Below are 21,886 nucleotides of genomic sequence, written 5' to 3' on the forward strand. Positions count from 1 at the left end.
GGGGTTTTAGAAAGTGACTGTTTTAACACAAAACTTCTGCATAATTTTTTCATAAACATGTATACATTGGTCTCCCAAAGGCAAAATGCTATCTGAACCATATTTCTAGACAAAAATGCCCTCAAAGGTATTAACTGAATCAAAATTAATAGTCTATGTACTCTTTCAAACATTTGAATTTTTAATATTCAGAAGTTAAAATTAAAATTTAATTTTAAAAACAGAGAAATTAAAATATTAAATGTACCATACTTTCTAGATTAGTTTTAATACATAAAAAAAGTAGTAACATGTTTTGTTTTGCTAGCCTTTTGTGAAACACCTTTCAAACGTATTATTTGGCCAATTCACTTACAACCTTCGATCCCATTCTCTGTATATTAACACACTATCTTTTTTGTAGTTAATAAATACTTGATTAAAAATATTAATTCCTGTTGCTGCATGAACTCACAGTACTGTATTTTCCCCCATGGTCAGATTTCAACATACCTCTATTAGTAAAGAAAATGGCTGACTCAAATTTTTAAAGGTCATCCAGAAGGGATTAAAATCTGTGGTCCCATTAACAGTTTTAGGTGAGAACAGTTAAATCTCATTAAACTTATTTCTAGTAGGTTGTAACTTGAGCAATTTCTATGGCTCAGATACCCAAATGTTTAATAAACATGAGTTAGTACTCATTTTACCATACTTAGCTGTTCTAAGTCCATTTATCAAAATCACTTGCTGTGTGTGTACATGAGCACACATGTACTCCTTAATTCCCTAATAAAACAGTCTTGCTCCCCTATAGAAAGAAACTAGCTTTCAATCAATATACTAGCAGACACGTAAGTCCCTTCTAAAATCAGAAGTGTGCCAATTTTCAAATAAATGAAAAGAGAAAATACTTATTTAAAATGACAAAAATTAAGCTTGGCAAAAGTAGTGACTTTTATTTACAACTCCATGTATCAAGATTACAATAAAAACACTAGTGATACCATCCGAACAAAAGCAATGATTTATTGGTAATGGCAATGAAGGGAATATTGACAGTCTCTGGCGAGAATCAAGCAATTATCCAGGAGCTGTAGATCTGATTGCAATATGCTCTTCCAGTGTCTTTTGTACCTTAGTGGCTTTCTCCTTTTTTGCCAACTACCTAGAAAAACAAAAATAACTTTACATGTACATCTTATTCATTTAGAAGTATGTGTTATTTTCAAAATATTACTAACAGGTACTCATCTTTAAAACCTGGTATTAATTTTTGTCCCTCCATTTTATTTTGGCATGCAGTGTATTTTCATTGTTTGAAGCACACTGTGACCGTCCCTTTCCTCCCAGCCTCAAGGAATTAAAAATAAAACACATGCAGGCTATTTTGGTTTCCCACACTGTTTAAAGGAAAAGTAATGCAATTTTTCAAAACAAGGTTGACAGTTTAGAGAAGTTAATAAAAGGATGACGCTTTATGAGTGAACTATATTTGGCAACCTATTTTTAGGCAATTAGAAATCAAATGTCGATCACAAAATACTCTAGAATTAAAAGAGTATGCTAAACTTATGTCTAAATGCCCAAGATGACAGGTTTCTAGACTTTCTCTCAATATGTAGATTTGCAATGAAAACAGATTAAAAATGGCTAGTTTTGCCTAGTTTCTATTTTTAAAAAAACCCTGGCTGCCACAAATGTACTATAAAAAACATAAAGAATAAATCTTGTTTCTGTCAATTATTAGGAAAATTCTCTACTGGAGGGCCTACTTGCTACAAATGTGGAAGCATAAAAATGTAAGAATAAACTAGGTTTCTACCAACAGTGCTAGCAAACAAAACCTCTGTGGGAAAGTTCTACAACTAAGTTTTAAGCAAATAATTTACTTAAAACCTGTAATTTATCATTAGATAATGTATTCTCATAGCAGAAACGCCACTGAAGGAATGCAATTGCAAGCTAATGAGTATATATTTGTATACAAGATTTCTATGTACATTTATAAGTGTAATTTTCATATTTTAAATTGATTCTGTTCCTAACGGTAGTCTGAATCAAGCAAAATTCATAAAGGTCTTCTGTACATGCCTGGTCTAAAATGGAACATGGCTGGGTCAGTGTCATTCATGAGAGAAGATTATAAAAACCCACTTCATTCTCAATCATATGATGTTAAACATGCTCTTTTCCTGACCTTGAGGAAAACCACTTTTATTACTTTAAAAGATCTCCTCTCTGATCTACAAAAACCATGTGTTAGCCTAAAAAGCCATAAAAATGCTAAAGAGACAGTCTCGTAAAAGTATGTGGATAAGAGTAAAAAAAATTCAGGGCCAAGGGGAGCCTTCTTAAGAAAGAAGGGGAGCTGGCACTATCTGTATCACAAATGAATTTAAGCATATAAACACTGAAAGCATTATTGATCATCATTATCACTGGGGAACACACAAAACACAGAGCTATTAGATTAAGCAAAAGAAAACAAAAACAACTAATATTAAAAATTAAAATTTTAGCAGATGTGATACAGTGGAAGACACAAATCTGCATACTGTTTCACAGGTTGATAACTCTCAACTTGCCAATGTGTATTCTCTGTAAAAAAGAAGAAATTCAGCATTCCAATATGGATTTTCTCACCCCAAAACATAAAGAAGCTCTTTTATTCATTTTTAAGTGTTTATATTACACCTCAAACAATAGTCTAGGTACATCAAAATTAGGTGTCGAAAATATTTATTCAGTAAAGAGTCCATTGATCTTCTATGTGAATAGTTTAACCCAGCCTAACATTCAGTCCGTCTTTCGACGCCTTGAGCTCACTTGGGTTGGCAAAGCAGAGAACGTGCCCATAATTACCCAGCAAAAAGCCTTTGGGGCTACAGTTCCATTGGGTAAAGACAAGCAACCTATTATACTAATCAATATATTATGCTAGTACTAGTATAAAAGAAACATATGAAACTATTCTTATTTGATTTTCAAAATGATTCTACAGTTCCCAAAAAATAAAATTTAAACCTTAGATTGGATTAAAACCAACTACTAGTTAAGTCTGAAAGCATTACTAACAACATTTTATTGCAATATTATTTCTCAAAATGTAGTACAAAAATGAAATATGAGATAGGAGAAAGTAAAAAAAGTAAAAGTCAGGGGAGCAACATGGTATAATAATGAAATTAAAGCACCTAGTTGCAAGCCCAAAATAAAAACCAAAACAGAAGGCCAACAGAGCATGGCTAGAATAAGACTTGAAGAAAGAGATGGTTGAGGAAATCTAGGTAACAAGAAGGCTGATCCAGATGATGGAAGCTGTAGAAATCTTGCACCAACAATGGCGAGAACATGGGAAGGGTGAGAGCAGACAGGTGCTATATGGATGAGCAGAGAAGCAAGGAGGGGAGTAGGGTGAGATAAGGTCAATCTTTATATTACTTCATTTTTAAAAATCTTCTGTTTTTAGTTCATTTGAGTTGCATTAAAAAAGCTGAAAAATAAACAGACAGAAATGTTACAAAAATAGCTGATACGGTGAATGGCCAGTTTAGAAGTCTATTTTTATTACAGTGATAGAAAACCTCTGCTTTTCACATGCACCTCATTCCCTAAGAAGCAGAAGCCCCTTCAATTTTGCTCATTTTGTCCGCTTATATGTTATTACTTTTGTATTAAAATAAAGCAATCCATGTATAGAGCATAGTTTAGTAAAGAAAATATCTACTTCCAATTAAGATGGCAAGCTTTTCATGCTGCAACACAAAAAATCCATTTACAACAACAAATAGCCCAAGTGCATATTATAATGTGTGTACAATGCCTATAATAGCCAAAAACAGACAAGTGGGAGATGTGTGCTAGTCTACAATATCCTACAAGTATAACCTTTAAAGTTGTAATAACATGCAAGGTGGTCTAAGATTTCTATCCAACATCCAAGATTCATCAGTATTACCTTAGCTTCTGTCATCTTAGGGACATAAGGAGAAGATCAATGACACTCTGAAAACTAAAATTATCTAGAAACAACTCACACAACATAAAAATGTAAACTGAAAATGCAAAACAATTCTATTTTATCATTCTTTAAACCATTTTATGTAGCTCTTTTCACTACACAAAGTATCAAAACGTTCCTCTCTGTGCTGATAAAAATACATGCCAAATCTATTTTGAAATTTTAAATTCTAATTACTATATGTAATCCCTTTGAAATTCAGACTGCCTAAACAAAGTCCTGCACCTTTCCATTTTCATGCCCAAATTCTTATTTTCCATTCTCCCTGGAGTGCCCACTGCTATCTTTTCCTCTATCCATATCTACTCCCAGTTTAGTTCAAGACCCTCTTCCTCCACAAAACATTCTCATTCCTTTCCTAGACATTCTTGGGAAAGAGGAAGTATCACTGGGCTAGGAAAGTATGAGACTATTCTGTACAGGAAGAGACTTGAACTTAAGCTTTGATTAATTTTGATTAACTTTTCAAATGTTCGTGCATTCTCCTTTAAGAATATAAACTCGTTATGACAGGGACTATGATCACACATGGAGTAGTACTACAGGGACAAGTGCTATACCATGTATCTACCATTTCCTTTTCTAGAAACAAAAGTCACTTGCAATTTTTAGTAAGCGACTCATCAAGACAAAATCTAAAATGGCCAAATTTTATTGCAATTTTCCTACACTGATGTCCTAGCATCATGCCAAAAGCACTGAAATATTAGCTTACTTTTGAGGAACAATTCAATGAATGACACAAGTCTCATTCAGAAACTATTAAAAGGAAATGTAATATTAATATACACAAATAAGAAAATCGTTCAACCAATTCAAATTTATCAAACATTAAAAGCAAGGGACAAACACCAAGAAAGGAGTCCATGACAGTATTAAATTATTCTCGAAGCGGTTCTCAGTGCAATCTAGGCTGATGGTCCCCGAGACCCTTTCAGGGAGTGTTCAAAGTCAAAACTATTTTCAAAATAATGCTAAATTGTTATTTGCCTTCTTAACTCTCATTGTGTTACAAGCGTACAATGGAGTTTTCCAGAGGCTACATGACCTGTCGTGGCAAACCTGACTAAATGGAGAAATAGGCAGAGAATGAGAGGGGTCTATGAAGCCAGACGATAAAAAAATTTGTAAAGCAGAAAACAATGCTCTTCTTGCTAAATTGGTTTTTATTTTGGAAAATATGTAACTTAAAAATATTATATGTGTTAACACATAATGAGTTTATTATTTATAAATAAATAATTTTTAAATTTCTCAGTTTCAGTTTCTTAAAGGGTAAATATTAGATATAGCCTACATTAACAAAAGCTCTTTCTGGTCCTCAATAATACTTAATAGTGTAAAAGGGTCCTGACACCAAAAAGTTTGAGAACTACTGCTCTACAGTAACGTTAAATAAGGCTATAAGGTATTTAGCTAAATGAACACATAGCCAAATTACATAACAAACACAAATACTCTCAAGCAAGAAAAATCTAACACCTTTGCTAGCCTAAAGACAGTCCAAAACATGTAGTCTGGTAAGTCAAAAGAGAGAGAGAGAGAGGAACCAGGCTAGAAGGCATAGGAGAGGGAGGATATTAGGAAAGGGAGGATGTTAAAACCAAACAAGTGGAGACAGATTCTTAGATGGACAACTATTAATGCACATTAGAAAACTTGACTGAAGGACAGGCTGGTAAGATGGTCAAGATGGAGCAGTGGTTACTTACAGAAAAAAAACAGAAATCAAATAGCATGAGCTGAGGTGAAAAGCAGGGAACCTGAACTGAATTAATGGTATGAGGAAATAATATGGCTTAGAGTAGATCTTACGAAGGAATTAAGCTAAAAACAAACTATGCAAGGCAGTTAAAGCCAAATCCAATGGCATTTAATCCAAACAGGCAAAGTAACAAAGCAGGCAGCCAAAATGTCTTTGGTGCTCACACATTTTCCCAGTACAGCATATCTCATATCATAAAATGTAGATGTTTAATCTCTGCTTCTTCTGACCTGTCATTACACATATGTCAAACATCTGACACGACAGGTCTAAGTACATAAGTGTCCTACAGCTCCCAAAAGTTAATTATGTTATGAGACAGGAAGATATAGTAGTCGAAAATGACCAGTTAAAAGATCTATGGTCAAGGTTATCAATTTTGTAAAAACGGCATACAATTTTATAAGCTTATCCACAATGACGCAGTTTCATGAATTTTTCTGTAACTGAATTAAAATTAGATCTGTAGATCCCATCAAAAAGAATAAGAGTTTTTCAGGGTGCCCCATGGCTTCAGGTCCCCAAACAGGAGTCGAAATCGCTCAGCAGAACACCTCTTCCTCCAGGCACTGGCAGTCCTGGGGAAACCTCCTGTCATATAATGACCTCCTTACACTCACTTCCCCTTCTAGACGGCTGCCAAGGATCCATCGGAAACACAGTGATACCTCCATCTCCTGTGCTGCTGCACTTAATCTGTGTACGGCTACGGGGTTCTGTTCTGATCAAGCTCTCGGTGGCACTGCCCTGATCTGTGGTTGTAAGATCTTAGGAGTCACCCTAAGGAAGCAAGTAGCAGCAGTTCCACGAATGTACAAAATGTTCTCATTCCTAAGGGTCCCCATACATGTTCCAAATTCTTTGCAAACCTTAGGACTGCGTTCACAAAATAAAACAAAAACATACACACATACATACATATACAATCTGCCTGTTCACTGAAAATTTATTTGCTTATGCAATGTGGTCTTCAGCGCACAGGTTTAAAAGCATCCCAGTGTAGTAAAACTTTTTGATTAAAATTATTCACGTGATTTTAAATGTTTTCATCAGAAACTATATAATCAAAATCTTAATATCAGCAAAATTCTCAAAAATTCACTTATAATAATGATTTTAACTTACTCCTATTTTGACATTATTCCTAACTACTTTCTACAACCAAACATTTATTTAGTTTGGTTTAGGTTTAAATTAATTTCCTTTTATTTATCTTTTACTTCATTACAGTTAGGGATCTTAATATGAAGTATGGCTGATACACAATGTTATATTAGATTCAACAGTTCTGTACATTATGCTATGTTCAGGAAATATTTTCACCCTCTTATTTGGATACCATTTACTAATACATACTGTATCAGTAGGACTTAATTTTATTAGAAATATCCTTTAGTTAGATATCAAAAATGTGATTAGAAGAACCTACTGTTCTAGTTTAACCCCAAATATCATGACATGGTATGATTTTGATCTTAATGAAATTATTTCTTTAAAATTATATTTTTACTTTCCCTAAATACCAATTAAATAAACTTACTCGTTTGAAGTCATTCATATTTGTTGCCTGGACTGGTGTACCAATAAAAGTAAAATATGAAATTCTTGTTGTTTCCTCTTCACCTTGATTGGACTGAACAAATATCTACCCCCAACCAAAAAAAAAAAAAAAAAAAAAAAAAAAGATTTTTTATATTAATGATTGTAATCCTTTTTTCATATACATGCTTTAAATTTAACTGGTTTTGTTAGATTATTAATAAAAATACCTCCCACTCTTGGAAGGACTAATCCAAACTACACTTAGACTACTACTCCTGGGGGACTACGAATTCCACTGTTTGCCCTGCTGGCCTCACCTTCTCCAGGATGTCACAGCAAGACACCTACATATAGAAGTTCCTGATAAGTTAGTGTCATGGTGTGGAGGAGTCACACTTAAACTCTTTAGAGAGAATGATGAAAGAGTATGAAATTCATTACAGAGGACAGACTGCTGTTGAAATTTTATGAAAATTAGTTTCTGACTGAGGAAAGTCTCTGCAGCTATTTTCTGATACTCATCCATTCATTCTATTTCCTAAAATATTAAAAGAAAAAATATTGGAAATCTGCTCCTAAAATTACACTATATTATAGCCTGCATATTTTATTAAGCTTGACTCTTTACATTTTTTAATTAATTTATTTGAGAGAGAGAGAGAGAGAGAGAGAGAGCAAGGGAGGGGCAGAGAGAGAGGGAAATCCCAAGCAGGCTCCGTGCTGTCAGCACAGAGCCCGACACGGGGCTCAAACTCACGAATCGTGAGATCATGACATGGGCCAAAATCCAGAGTTGGCTGCTTAATCAACTGAGCCACCAGGCACCCCGACTCTTTATACTTTCTATTTAAAAACTCCCTTCAGCATGATAGTAGACAGCAGCTTTACTCACAGATGCTTTTTCAACTTTTTCAATATATTGGATTTTCTGTGTGTGTGTGTGTGTGTGTGTGTGTGTGTGTGTGTGTGTGTTTGAATGGCTAAGCTGGAGTTTTTTTCTTTTTTTTCTAAATATAACTTATTGTCAAGTTATCTAACATACAGTGTACACAGTGTGCTCGTTTCAGGAATAGATTCCCATGATTCACTGCTTACATACAACACCAGTGCTCATCCCAATAAGTGCCCTCCCTCAATGCCCATCAATGCCACTCATTTTCCCCTCTCTCCTCACCACGCCCATCAACCCTCAGTCTGTTCTCCATATTTAAGAGTTTTTTATAGTTTGCCTCCCTCTTTGTTTGAAATTATTTTCTCCCCTTCCTTTCCCCATGGTCTTCTGTTAAGTTTCTCAAATTCCACATGAGTGAAAACATGATAACTTTCTCTGACGTATTTCACTTAGCATAATACCCTTCAGTTCCATCCACGTTGTTGCAAATGAAGATTTCATTCTTTCTCATTGCCAAGTAGTATTTTTTTTAAAAAACACATTACTCTAGATGCTGTCTACTTAAGAATATTGCCTCTCTAGGTGCACCTAGGTGGCTCAGTCAATTTAGCATCCGACTCTTGATTTCGGCTCATCATGACCTCACGGTTCATGGAGACTGAGCCCCGTGTCGGTCTCTGTGCTAACAGCACAGAGCCTGCTTAGGATTCTCTCCCCACCCCCCTTTCTGCCCTTCCCCTGCTCACACACAGGTGTGGGTTCTCTAAAATAAATAAATAAAACATTAAAAAAAGGAAAAGAATTTTGCCTCTCTTGATTTAGACAACATATTTCTTTCATCCTCTGATGGAATTAGTTTTTGGTATTTATAGGCAAGCAGAGATTCATCTCAAACCAAGCTTATCAATTAAAAATTCCAAGACTATAGGGGCACCTGGGTGGCTCAGTTGGTTGAGCATCTGACTTTGACTCAGGTCATGAGCTCAACTTAATGAGTTTGAGCCCCACATCAGGCTCTGTGCTGTCTGTGCAGAGCCTGCTTCGAGTCCTCTGTCGCCCTCTCTCTGCCCTTCCCCCACTTGTGTTCTCTCTCAAAAACAAATAAATGTTTAAAAAAAAAATTCCAAGACTATAATAGGTCAACTATTAAACCAGCTCTCCATTTACTTGTAATGCTCTTTGAATCTTATAAGGCACAACAGTTCATATTCACTGCTTTTAAAATTCATCTTACTTTAGCCTTTCCAATCAAAACTGTCATTCTGATTTCAATTTCATCACCGAAAAACTGATAAGCATGTCTGATTGAGATAGGACACAGTACATAAAGACTTGAGCCTATCACAAGATAACTATGTATAGCGATTCTCAATGACAGAGATTAGGTCGGGATGTTTGGGTTGAAAGGGCTTTTCCAATAAACAAATGTCTCCCTTCTATCACTAAATAAAGCAACAGGTATTGTAGTAATGGTACAAATGTAGGTCAGGAAAATATCTGATAACCAATATTCTAGTTTGATATAATCATTTTCTTCGATTTCATTTGGATAAAATATTCCAAATATTGAAATCTCAATGGTAATCCTTCCTTCGTCTTACTACTAAGAACATTCTGTGAAACTCCAGTGAAAACCTCCTAAAATGAACACATTATAGCATTCTTCTAATTTACAAAAACCAGAATCATTTCATTAAATCAAGAAAATTACATTAATTTGGCCCGACTTGCTCTCAGTGACTCTGTGCTGGTTCCCACTGTTTTTATAGGTATTCATTCCACTATTCTCCTTTAACCCTCCTACTCCCTGCTCTGAAAGACTGGGCTGGGAGGGAGAAGGAGGTGGTTGGGAGAACATATGCTGGGTTTCGTTACAATAATTCAGAAAAGCAATTAATAACTGCTAAGAAGCAGTTGACTTAATGTAAATTAAGGTAATGTAAAAGTATCTTTTTAAAAAATCATCTGTATTGAGATCATGACCACTACACTATTAAAAACTGTATGTTCTAGAAAAGTAAATTGGATTTTACAACTCAATCATCACTCATTACCAGGTATGAAAGATTATGTACAAATATCTTCAGTTTAAGTCTAAATGGTCTATAACAAACTTTTAATAAGAACTGCCAAATATACAAAGTAACTGACATATTCACAAATTAAAAAAAAAAAAATCAACCTATCCTTCCTTTTCAGAACACACAGATAAATTAAAAGAAGAAAATTTAATTAGCTCATTATATTACTCATTTCAAATTTTTTCATTCATTTCAAATCAAGAGGACAAAAAACTACCTTAAAGGATCATTTAGAATCACCCAGGATAGTGAAGATAGCATGAACTGTCACCCAAACACCCATTAAATATAGTTCAAATACTACTTACAGTTACACTGTTAACATTCTGAAATTTAACGTAACGAAGTGGGACAATACCATCTTCTTTAATATCATCCTCTGTTAGTTCCAGAGCTTGAGTTGGTTCACTTCTTTCTGCTTCTTCAAAATCCATAGATCGGGGTAGATTGATAAAAATTTTTACATATTTAGGACCCTGACCTATAAAATGGTAGAATAAAATTAAATGTAAAACCAAACTTGCGATACTTTCTTCGTTTCACCATTATGTTCAGTCTATACAACCAGATACACATTCAAATATAAGCACATACCTACATGCATCTTCAGGAATTTTAAGAAATTCTGAGTATTTTCACATTCTTTTTTTTTTTTTAATAGACATTTACTAGTGTATTCTTGGCCTGCTAGCCTTATACTAAGAACTGAGAATATTAGATTGAAACACACATGCACAATATGCATACACATATACATTCACAGACTTCTTGACCTCAATATAAAAGACACTCTGTAATAATGCAACACTACTAATGAGGAGACGCAGGGAAGGCGGAAAGAGTCTGACAATGCACGCAGGTTAACAAAAAGTTTCGTAAAAGGAATTAACATTTGAGCTGGGTCTTGCAGTTGCCAACAATTGGTACATTTGTTATTTAGGAGAAGAGCATTACCAGTGACAACATTTAGCTCAAAGGAAATTAATTCTACAAATTGCCAAATTTCATCTTAGGGATTAAGATGTGCTGAGTGGTTAGATCACATTTATAGGATGTCTTAGTCCCTTTAACCTCAGGGTATAATCCAAAACTCATTACTTCGTGGCTAGTTAAGGAATCTTAACATATTCATATTGCTTACTCATCTCTATAGCAACTGCTTTCACAAATACTGAGTATTTCCAGAAGATATAATTTTATTAATGAAAAATACTAATACATAATCATTTAAAATAACAAATGAGAAGGGAATGCTATCTGATAAACAGGGTGCCTACTGTTTCTCCCAATTAAAAAGAAAACAGAAAAAAAGTCCTAGTCCCCAAGACTCCCCTCCCAAAAAAATCAATTAAGAACAGGAAAAAGAGGGAGTATAAATAAGGAAAATTCTTTATTTAATAAAAAGAAAAATGCCAAGTCTGTACAATCATGTTTACAGTATCATAATATATAAAGAAGATGAAACTACTAATAGGTCACAAACAGGAAGATACAGAACCTTAGTTTTATCGTCTGTAATAGGAGGAGTGTGAAATAAATTTCTCCCAGTTGTGATCCCGAAAAATGGCTACTTCGAAACTGGAGTTTCAGAACAAGAATTGGAAGAGTTCCTTTGTTTTCAGATTAAGAGGGGAACTTAAATTCTAAAATAAAAAATTTTAGAAAGAAGGTAAAATTTGTCGTTTCATCAGTTCCTAATAATCTTACCTTATTTGCACATTCATTTGTCCCCTTCCTTTGTTCCAGAAACAATTTCACTCTTTCCCAACACAAGGAATATCTACCTCTATTATTTCATTAGTTTTAAAAATGCGCTGACAGATCCACAGAGCAGAAAGTTAAAGGGCTACCCACTACTCACCATTATCTGGCCCTTGAAATTTCATTGAATAAAGCTTAACAGGTTGATTAAATGCCACAGTAATGAGAAGCTGTGAAGAAAATAACAAGTTTTATTTTAAAAGGGCTCTTGAACACCTTGAATATACACAACAGCTAAGTAGAGTTAAAATGATTAATTCAAAGGCAGAAAATATTTAACTCATTTCACAAAACCAATGTAATATTAAAAAATCAGTAAATTGAAAGTAATTTAATTAGACTGACATTTGAGAAACACAATCATCTATTATTCACATACGGGAATGATGACAAAATTTAAAGGAATAAACTAAACTAAAAACATGCGTAAGGGGAGATCCTTGCTGGCTCAGCGGATCATGTGATTCTTGATTTAGGGGTTGTGAGTTCGAGCCCCACCTTGGCTGTAGAGCCTATAAAAAAGGAGGGGGTGGGTAATGCCTAAGATCCTAAGATCTTGTAACCTGTAAACTGGCAAGCATTTTGCCTTCCAAAAAATTAAACAAAATCCCCAAAGTAAAATAAAATTAAACTATATATTTTAGAATATAAGCTGAACATTTTGTAGGATGGTTTTTCAAGCATGCACCCACATCATCTGATAATATGAAGACACTGCACCGATTATGTGAAGAAACTAGCTCTCAAATGCACTGTACATGATCCAAAACTCAAAAGAATAAGACTTTTAATAGCTCTATGGTAACCTCCAGACCTCCATCCTAAACTTAATCTGGCTAACTGAATCTAGAAGGCCACATAAGGGAACCGGGATAGGAAACATTGTCAGGACGCCGATCTCTAAGAAACCATGAGTCATTTGCTCAGTCTTCTTTCCAGCTAAAATTGTGTATGATGTATGTATCTCTGCTTCTACCCTAGGAGGAAGATTTTCCTGGCAGGAAGATTTCAGGGAAGCTGTGGTCAGTTCTGCTGATATGCATCATCACATTATATTCAGGGCACCATTTACAAGGAACACAATAGTGAACAATATTCTTAAAGCTGTTCAGTAAGGCAGCTGTAGTGGGAGGCAAGATTGAATTTGGATTTATGATTTCAGGATCATTGTAGTCTGTGTGCCTAAGAAAACACCCAGACCATTTCCCCTGGTTATATAAATACTTCTTATACTTGACCTGTAATAGTGTGTCAAAAAATAATAAACATGACATATTTAGAGACTTGAACCACAGGTGAGGAGGAGATGAGAATGGAAAGCTAGAAACAGATCAAGAATCTTGAATCTCTTCCTGAAAACTGTGAAGAAGAATCATGTAAATCTTTTGAGAAAGAGTGGCATGATCAGATTTCTGTTTTAGAAGAATAACTTTTGGGGATTCCTGCATGGCTCAGCCAGTTAAGAGTCTGACTCTAATAATTTTTTTTTTTATGTTTATTTATTTTTGGGAGACAGAGAGACAGAGTGGGGGAGGGGCATAGAGAGAGGGAGACACAGAATCTGAAGCAGGCTCCAGGCTCTGAGCTGTCAGCACAGAGCCCGAAGCTTGACTCAAACCCACAAAGCATGGGATCAGGACCTGGGCCAAAGTCACTCAACTGACTGAGCCACCCACGTGCCCCAAGAGTCTGACTCTTGATTTCAGCTCAGGTATTAATCTCAGGGTCGTGAGTTCAAGCCCTTCATTGGGCTCAACACTGGGTGTGAAGCCTACTTTAAAAAAAAAGAAGAACTTTTGTGAACATGTAGAAGATGAACTGGAATGGGGGACAAAGCAGAGACAACAGATTAGAAAGTAAATTAAGGGAGTGCCTGCGTGAGTCAGCCAGTTAAGCGTCTGATTCTTGATTTTGGATGAGGTCATGATTTCACGGTTCATGGGATCGAGCCCCGTGTCGGGCTCTGCACTGACAGCATGGAGCCCGCTTGGGATTCTCCCTCCTTTCTCTCCCTTTCTCTCTCTCTCTGCCCCTCCCCCACTCGTGCATGAGTGCTTTCTAAAAACAAATGAACATTAAAAAAGGAAAGAAAATTAAGGAAAATAACAGTCAAGATGAACAGTCAAGTAATGATGGCTTGATCAAGGCAGGACTACACTACTTCCTCTGTGATGACAATGCAGGGAAGTATAGGGAAGTACGATACAGGTTTACAGCTGGGAATGAGGACCGGACATATAGGGAGTACTCATCTAATTATTCTCTCTTTCTCAGATACAGACTCATCTGGGTGGGTAAAAAATAGGGAAGACAGGGAGCGCCTGGGTGGCTCAGTCGGTTGGGCGTCCGACTTCGGCTCAGGTCATGATCGGGGTCCGTGAGTTCGAGCCCCGCATCGGGCTCTGTGCTGACAGCTCAGAGCCTGGAGCCTGTTTCAGATTCTGTGTCTCCCTCTCTCTCTGACCCTCCCCCGTTCATGCTCTCTCTCTGTCTCAAAAATAAATAAATGTGAAAAAAAAAAAAAAATAGGGAAGACAGGTCTAGAATGAACAAAAGGATTTAAGAACGGTCAAAGCTCAGCTCAACTCAACTCAGCAGTCGGGCCAATCCAAGAATTCTAAGATTCTGTATAATGACCTTGGCAGCTTGTACAGAACAGAGTAAGGAGGTGGGTCTATATCGCCAAAGAAACTGAAACTTAAAAAAAGGAAAGGAAGTGGTCATCTGGGAAGGAGAAACATAAAACCATGAGATGGAAACATGATAAAGAACCCAGAACAGGCATAAACACTGATGATCCCTATAAGCTTTAACTGGGAAGTATTCAATTACCTGTTCATCACAATCAGATTCCAAGAAGGTCATATCTTTTCGTAAACAGTTGTCAAATCCATGCTCGTCACTTTCGTTAAGACATTCACAGCCAGCTTTGTTAATAAAAGGCATTAAATCCATCTGAAAAAATTAAATCAAGACTTTAGGCAAAGGATTTCGATTTGGTTTAACAATCTTCATCAGAAACGTAAATACATGATTTTCTCTAGGTTAGACAACTTTAAAAAAAACTTCTCTTTTAAGATAGCTACTAAAACTTTTATAATAAGGCTTTCATTTGAATTTCTGACTGAGACCTATCGCTATGAAAGCCAAATCTAGGCTTTGCCCACTTGACAAAGTATCAAAAACCAAGTCTTTAACACTACGATTATAAAATGTTGACATTTTTTGCTAACGGTGTTTTGCAGTGGAAAATATACAAATTAAAATATCTGTTAAGATCCAAAGGAAGCCTACCTCCCTCTTCTAGTGGTCATGTGCTCTTTAAACCTACATCCATAAAGAGTTTACATTTGAGATGAATAACAAATAAGGATTAAAACATTTTTTATTATGGAAAATTTCAAACATGTATAAATAGAATACTACAGTGAACCTCAGGTAGTCAGTCTTTAATAATCCCAGCTACAATAATCAGCTCATGGCCACTCTTGTTTCACCTTTCCCCTGCAAGCAGTCCCTACCCTCCTGTTTTCAAATAAATCCTAGACATTTCTTCATTTCATTCATGAACATTTCAGTGTGTTCATGAGCATTTCTGAGAGATAAGGGCTCTTTAAAAAAAATTCTCAATATTATTATCACAACTGAAACAATGAGTAATACTTTAGTGATCAGCAAATATCTGTGTCCAAATTTCTTGGTCCTATAAATGTTTTACAGTTGAACTGTTAGACTCAAAACAGGACTCCAAACAAAGTATGCCATATTTGCTTAATGTCTCTCAACTCCTTTAACCTATGGTCATCTAGTGCCTATGGATTTCTAATATTTTGGATTTTGCTGATCGCTTCCCTGTGATATTTAACATCTTTCTGTCTCCTGTGTACGTGTTGGTTAATACTTCCAACACACGGCCAGAGCAGTGACTGTGGGCATCCTTGCATGGTCTCTGACTTTAGCAGGAGTGCCTCTAATGCTCTCTCATTTAGATTTTACGGACGGTTTTAAAAATAAATGGGTACTGAATTCTGTCAAATGCCTTTTCTCCGTATTAGGAGATTATAACTTTTCTCCTTTAGATTGCTGGATTTTGTTTACTAATATTTTAAGAGTTTTACAATTGGTCCTAATTGGAACTGGTCAGTGGTTTTTTTGTTTTTGTTTTGTTTTGGTGCACATTTTGTCAGATTCTGGGATCAAGGTCATATTTACTTCAAAAAGAAATTTAGAAAGTTTTCTCTCTTTTTATATGGTCTTAAGTAGTTTGGAATAACACTAGACTATCTGATCTTAAGATCTGGTAGAACTTCCCTGTGAAGTCATCTTGCCCTTTATGGTACAGGTCTTCAACTATTTTCTCTACTTCCTCTATGGTGACTGGTCTATTTAGGAGTTCTGCTTCTAGTGGAGTTGATTTTGATTAACTATTTTTCTAGAAAAACATCCATTTAATCTACTAAACAAGGACTAATTTTAAGTTTACCAAGTATTTTAGATTATCAGTTAATTGCATATTCACCTTTCTATCATAAAGAGTATTATATTTTGTATACAGAGGATACTAACACATGTATGTATCATTCTAAAGAAAACTTTTTTACATGTCAAATAATTAGCAACATAATTATCAATAATTATTAGAATAGATCCTTAATTATTCATGGAGGGGCCTAAATGCTTTTAAAGCCAAAATGCTATTTTGAATTATATTAAATGTTATATTGCATTAGATGTTGAACATATTATTCAGGGTATCATACCATAGCCAATTTAAAAACAGTGGGGGTTGGTGTGCTGGCACTATAAAGCAAAGTTCTACTATTACAGAATCACTTTGAACTTTAAGTTGAACATTTCCCTTGAAAGGACAGTTCTAACAAAATCTTTAAACACTTATGTCTTCCATCCTACCAAGATGCCTCTTCAATACTGTATCTAGGACTATGATCCCAGGCATGAAGACAACACTGAAATCATGCTTGCAATATCTTAATGATGAAAAATAAATAGGTGATTTACCTGAAGTTGTTTTTATATTTATCGTGGGGCACACAAAACAAGTTATCACACTCAAACAATTGCATTAAAGTGCTTTGCTACACAACACTGTCTAGGACAAATTGGCATTATATCTGACTTAACTGCAAATTGACACATTCCAGAAATACGCAACTGGAAATAAGTATCACTACCTATGTAATCAACTTGCCAATGAGGAAAGAATAATGAGAAAACAATCAGACAAATCCAGATTGTGGGACAGTTTATAAGACAGATGGTCTCAACCTACGGTGTACAATAAGATAGCCATTAGCCACATGTGATAATTTAAAATTAAATTAATTAAAAGCAGATAAAACTCAAAATTCAGTCCTTCAGTTGCACTAGTCACATAACAAATGCCTAATAGCCACATGCATCTAGTGGCTACTAGATTAGACTGGTGCTGGTTTAAACTTTCAAAAAAGGTAGTCATGAAAGGAAAAAAGAGCAGACAGAAGTTTCTAGAACACCAAAGAAAAACAACTTAACTGCAATGTATGATCCTTGACTTGATCCTAGGTGGGGGAAAACAGTTATAAAGGGTATTTTGGAGATAATTTTAAAAATGTGAATGTAGGCTGTAAATACTAGAGATACTGTAAACCATTGCTAAATTTCTTAGGAGTGTTAATAGTATCATGGTTATGTAAAAGAATGTTCTTGTTCTTAGAAGCTACCTGCTCAAATATTTAGAGATGAACCATCATGATGTCTATACCTTACTTTTTAAATGACTCTGCCAAGAGATAAAAGTAGATAAACACCTATCAAGAAAGCAAAACTAGGGGCGCTTGGGTAGCTCAGTTGGTTAAGCATGGGACTCTTGATTTCAGCTCAGGTCATGATCTCACGGTTCGTGGGATCAAGCGCTACATTGGGCCCTGCACTGACAGCGTGGAGCCTACTTGAGATTCTCTCTCTACTTCTCCTCACTCTACCCCCCAGCCCGCCACCGCCAAGAAAGCAAAAGTAGCAAAATATTCACAACTGATGAACATAGGTGAATGGTATATATGTTTGTTATACTATTCCGTCAATAGTAGAACATTTTTTATGTTCTTTTGTTTGTTTGTTTGTTTGTTTGTTTACAGGGGAGAAAATCTAACACAAGACACACAGAAAGTTAGAAAACCCTTTCCGTGCTTCCAATTTTGGTTAAAGAAAGATCTGTCTTACTACACAGATGAGGGTCATTTAAGGTTTCATTTCATTTTGTTGAATGATGACAAAATTTGTACACTGAAATCTATAGTTCAGTGGTCAGAATACTGAAATACACTAAAAAGCCTCAAGATTCAGAACATTATGCAAATCCAAGTTCAATCCCAGAGTGCCTAGAATTCAAACTTGTGGAGAGGAAGACTTATTGATAGCCCTATGGCTATGAAGCAATACTAGGTATTCTTAACGAATATGAAAGAAAAAAAGATAGAATGATTTAAATTTTCCTAATTTAAATTTAAATATCCCAATGCTTCCATAAACATTTTATAAACTAGAAGTCATTATATTTACAAAAACACTGTCTTATTTCTGAATAAGAACTATTACCATTCTTAACCTACATCTATTGCAATATTTCAAACTCCTCTAAAAGAGATACATGTATCTCTCATACTCTGGCCTCAATCAAATTTGGAATTCCAAAACTAGGATGTATAAAATCAGTAACTATATAGTCTCTTTGTGTGAAAAGATAACTGAAAGTCTTTAAAACCAAAATTTTATTTAAAAACTGGCAACACAACTATATGCTAACTGAGATATAAATTTTTAAAAATTATTTTAAAAATCCAATTAAAACCTTTTTTAGCTTAAAAAAAACTGGCAATACGTTTTTGCAATGCTTATACTTAAATCTGCTTAAGACACAGGCTTTCATTCACTGATTCTTCCTCCTGTTAAGTGGCTATTTGTGCTGTGAGAATGATGACATTCTTAGAAACACATTACCGATCTTACATAATAACTTTGTAGACATAATAGTTCAAAACTTTTAATGTCTTGATTGACACCAGATGGAAAAAATGAAAACGTTTTTAATAGCTTCTCACAGTGCATTCATAACATGTGCATGAAAACGGAATTTTTTTAAATTTCTTAAAACTTAAGTTTTTCCTGCTTAATTCCTACCTGAGGCCAAAACACTGATATCACGCTTAGCTGATGTGTAAATAAGTAGCCCTCTATCTAAGCAGCAGGACTGTTCCGCTCTCATTAAGACTTTTTCATGCAAAAACCCTTCACAAATAACGGGGAAAAAAATACAAAGATGTAAACAAATCAGTTTACGGGTCAAATTAATTTCCAAAATTTTCCAAAAGGTGTCACAACCCTGACTTACACAACATGTTCATACTTTCCAACTGGGTATCACAATTTCAAATGATTACATAACAGTTCTGTTTTAAACAGATACTAACTGTGCCTCCCTAACTTCAAGTAATTAATGCCAGTACCACACGTTAAAGACACTTTTTGAAGATACAACCCCCACCCCGACACTCAAAGAAAAAATCTCTTGTATTTATCTAACTATAGAGTCTCCTTATTCAGTATAAATTTAAGAGACTTACAGAAAGGACTTGTTGTCCGTGATACACATTCTTTCATATATTAGCTTTAACTTGAGGTAACAATTATTTTTTTTTTAAGTTCATTTTTGATCTGCCAATACCATTAACTTTAAAAAAGAAAAATTAGGAAAGATACATACAAATATATATTTTGGTATGCAGGATTAACCAAGTTGCATTAACAAGCCAGCTACTACAAAGTGAATTTCTGAATTTTGGTTCCTTCCTGAATAGCTCTCAAATGATAGATACTGAATTATAAAATGTTATTATGTATAATTTTCAAACACTTTTGTGTTCCTAAGTCTTCAAGTTATTATTTGAGTAATAATTCTTAAAACTCAGAAAAACATACCTAATGGTAAAATCACAAATGATCCTAAAATAACTAGATTTTTGTAACAGAAAAAAGAGGTGCCAGAAAAGAGGGGATACATGTAAAAAGACAGAGAAAACTATAGGGAATTTTAGGAAAGGGAGTTCAGCATAAAATGGTCACACATTAAAATTTACATGTCATTTTACACAACTGTTGAAAAATGGAAAATTTTTCCAATGCACATTTCTTCACATTTTGGGGAGGGGGAAATACATAAATATGTAATTTTAAAAGTACACATAAATAAAACATATACATTATATACAATAATAAAATCGAAATTAAATGTATGTATATAAATATACATTAAAAATGAGTGAATGTTTAAAACTGGCTATTAAGACAATTCAGAAAACAGATTAAAAAAAAACAAGTGGCAAAAAAGATTAGCAGAGCAAATTTAGGAAAAATTGTTTTTGATGAGGGCTTAAGGTGATAATATATACAACAGAGACAAAAACCCAAGTCAGCTAATGAAGTTACTTTTAAAGTTCTTATCTGAAAGTATTCTTAACCAGCAAAAGATAACAGTTAACTTCACTTTAACCAAACAGTGACAAAAGATACATCATGATTTCACTTTTAAGTCTACCTACATAGCCTTTTGGAATATCTGTGTCCTCATTGCTTCCAGGGTCATTTTCTAAGTGCTGCTTGATTTTTTCTTCTAATCCAACAGCATCTGCTCCTTGATATTGATCAATTCTCACTTTGTTTCGAAAAAACAGAAATGTAGGTGTTGCTGATATATTGTTGGTGGCAGCTGTTCCCTAGAATTGGCAAGTTAGATGACGTTAATGAATTAAAAGTAATCATTTTTAAACCACTCGGAATATTCATTCTACATCTCTATAGAAGTTAAATATCACAAGCATAAGCAAAAATCACATAAAATAACACATGCCCAACTGTTATTTAAGAAAAAGCAGGCCTGTTACTGAGGGCACAACTACATGACCCTTACATTCCCAATGAAGAACCTCCATTTTAAATCAGTTTTAGTATTAAAGACTTCACCCAACCAGCAGAATAGCTTCCAATACAGAAATTATGCTTTACAACACCAGCTAGCTCTCTCATAAGCACATGCTATTTCTTAAGTGGCGAAACCAAAGAGGGTATTGATCAGTCAACACAAAGCAGGGCTACTAGGAAAAAGTACAGATCTGAAAAACAGCAGCCCATCTCTCCATGAATATGAAGTACCAGCCTCACCCAACTCTACTCATAGAAATGACTTCTGGCCTCCCTCACTGCAACATCTACCTTTTAAAATTCTGCTCCATCTCCACAATATTATAAAACTAAGTAGCAAGCAAATGGGTATCAGCTAATTAATGATGGACCCATGGTCTAAACTTTTCATAAGAAGTACAAAGGAAATAGTAAAGCAAACATGTCATCTTGCATATTCAAATACTATGAAGAGGTACCACTATGTTGCTTAAAGAAAAAAAGTTTACATAGAGATGTCTTCTCTAAACCTCAAAAATTAAAAACAAAAACATGACTGACCTTTTAAGACAGTGTTGTCCAAAATAAGACACAAATATAGGCTATATATGTAATTTTAAGGTTCCAATATCCACAACAGAAAAACTGAAATAATTTTAATAGCATATTTTAGTGAATCACTATCTGCATTTTCAACATGGTCACTATAAAAAGTTAATGATGTATTTTACATTTTTTTCATACTAAGCCTTCAAAATCCTATGTGTACATCTATAGCACTTCTCAACTGGGACTTGCCACGTTTCAAGTGTGCAATAACCACATGCAGCTGGTGGCTATCATACTGCACAAACAGCTCCAGAGGAGAACACTTCTAGATTAGAGACGGA

General features: G+C 34.8%; 1 protein-coding gene across 4 annotated transcripts in view; it reads right to left on the reverse strand.

Moving 5' to 3' along the window:
* Positions 1–912: 912 nt before the first annotated feature.
* Positions 913–21,886, reverse strand: part of TXNL1 (thioredoxin like 1) — a 33,085-nt gene continuing 12,111 nt past the window's right edge. Inside the window, exons 3-9 of one of the 4 annotated variants that reach the window (XM_060613938.3) lie at positions 20,639–20,812; positions 14,877–14,999; positions 12,145–12,214; positions 10,592–10,764; positions 7,309–7,413; positions 2,538–2,580; positions 913–1,147 (exon numbers count right to left, since the gene is read on the reverse strand). In XM_060613938.3, the coding sequence (XP_060469921.1) occupies positions 2,542–2,580; positions 7,309–7,413; positions 10,592–10,764; positions 12,145–12,214; positions 14,877–14,999; positions 20,639–20,812 (684 nt within the window). In that variant the 3' untranslated portion in view covers positions 913–1,147; positions 2,538–2,541. The other 3 variants (XM_060613939.3, XM_060613941.3, XM_060613940.3) reach the window with 3 other exon arrangements.

The sequence above is a fragment of the Panthera onca genome, chromosome D3, assembly GCF_046562875.1.
Source record: "Panthera onca isolate mPanOnc1 chromosome D3, mPanOnc1 haplotype 2, whole genome shotgun sequence".
Classification (NCBI taxonomy): Eukaryota; Metazoa; Chordata; class Mammalia; order Carnivora; family Felidae; genus Panthera; species Panthera onca.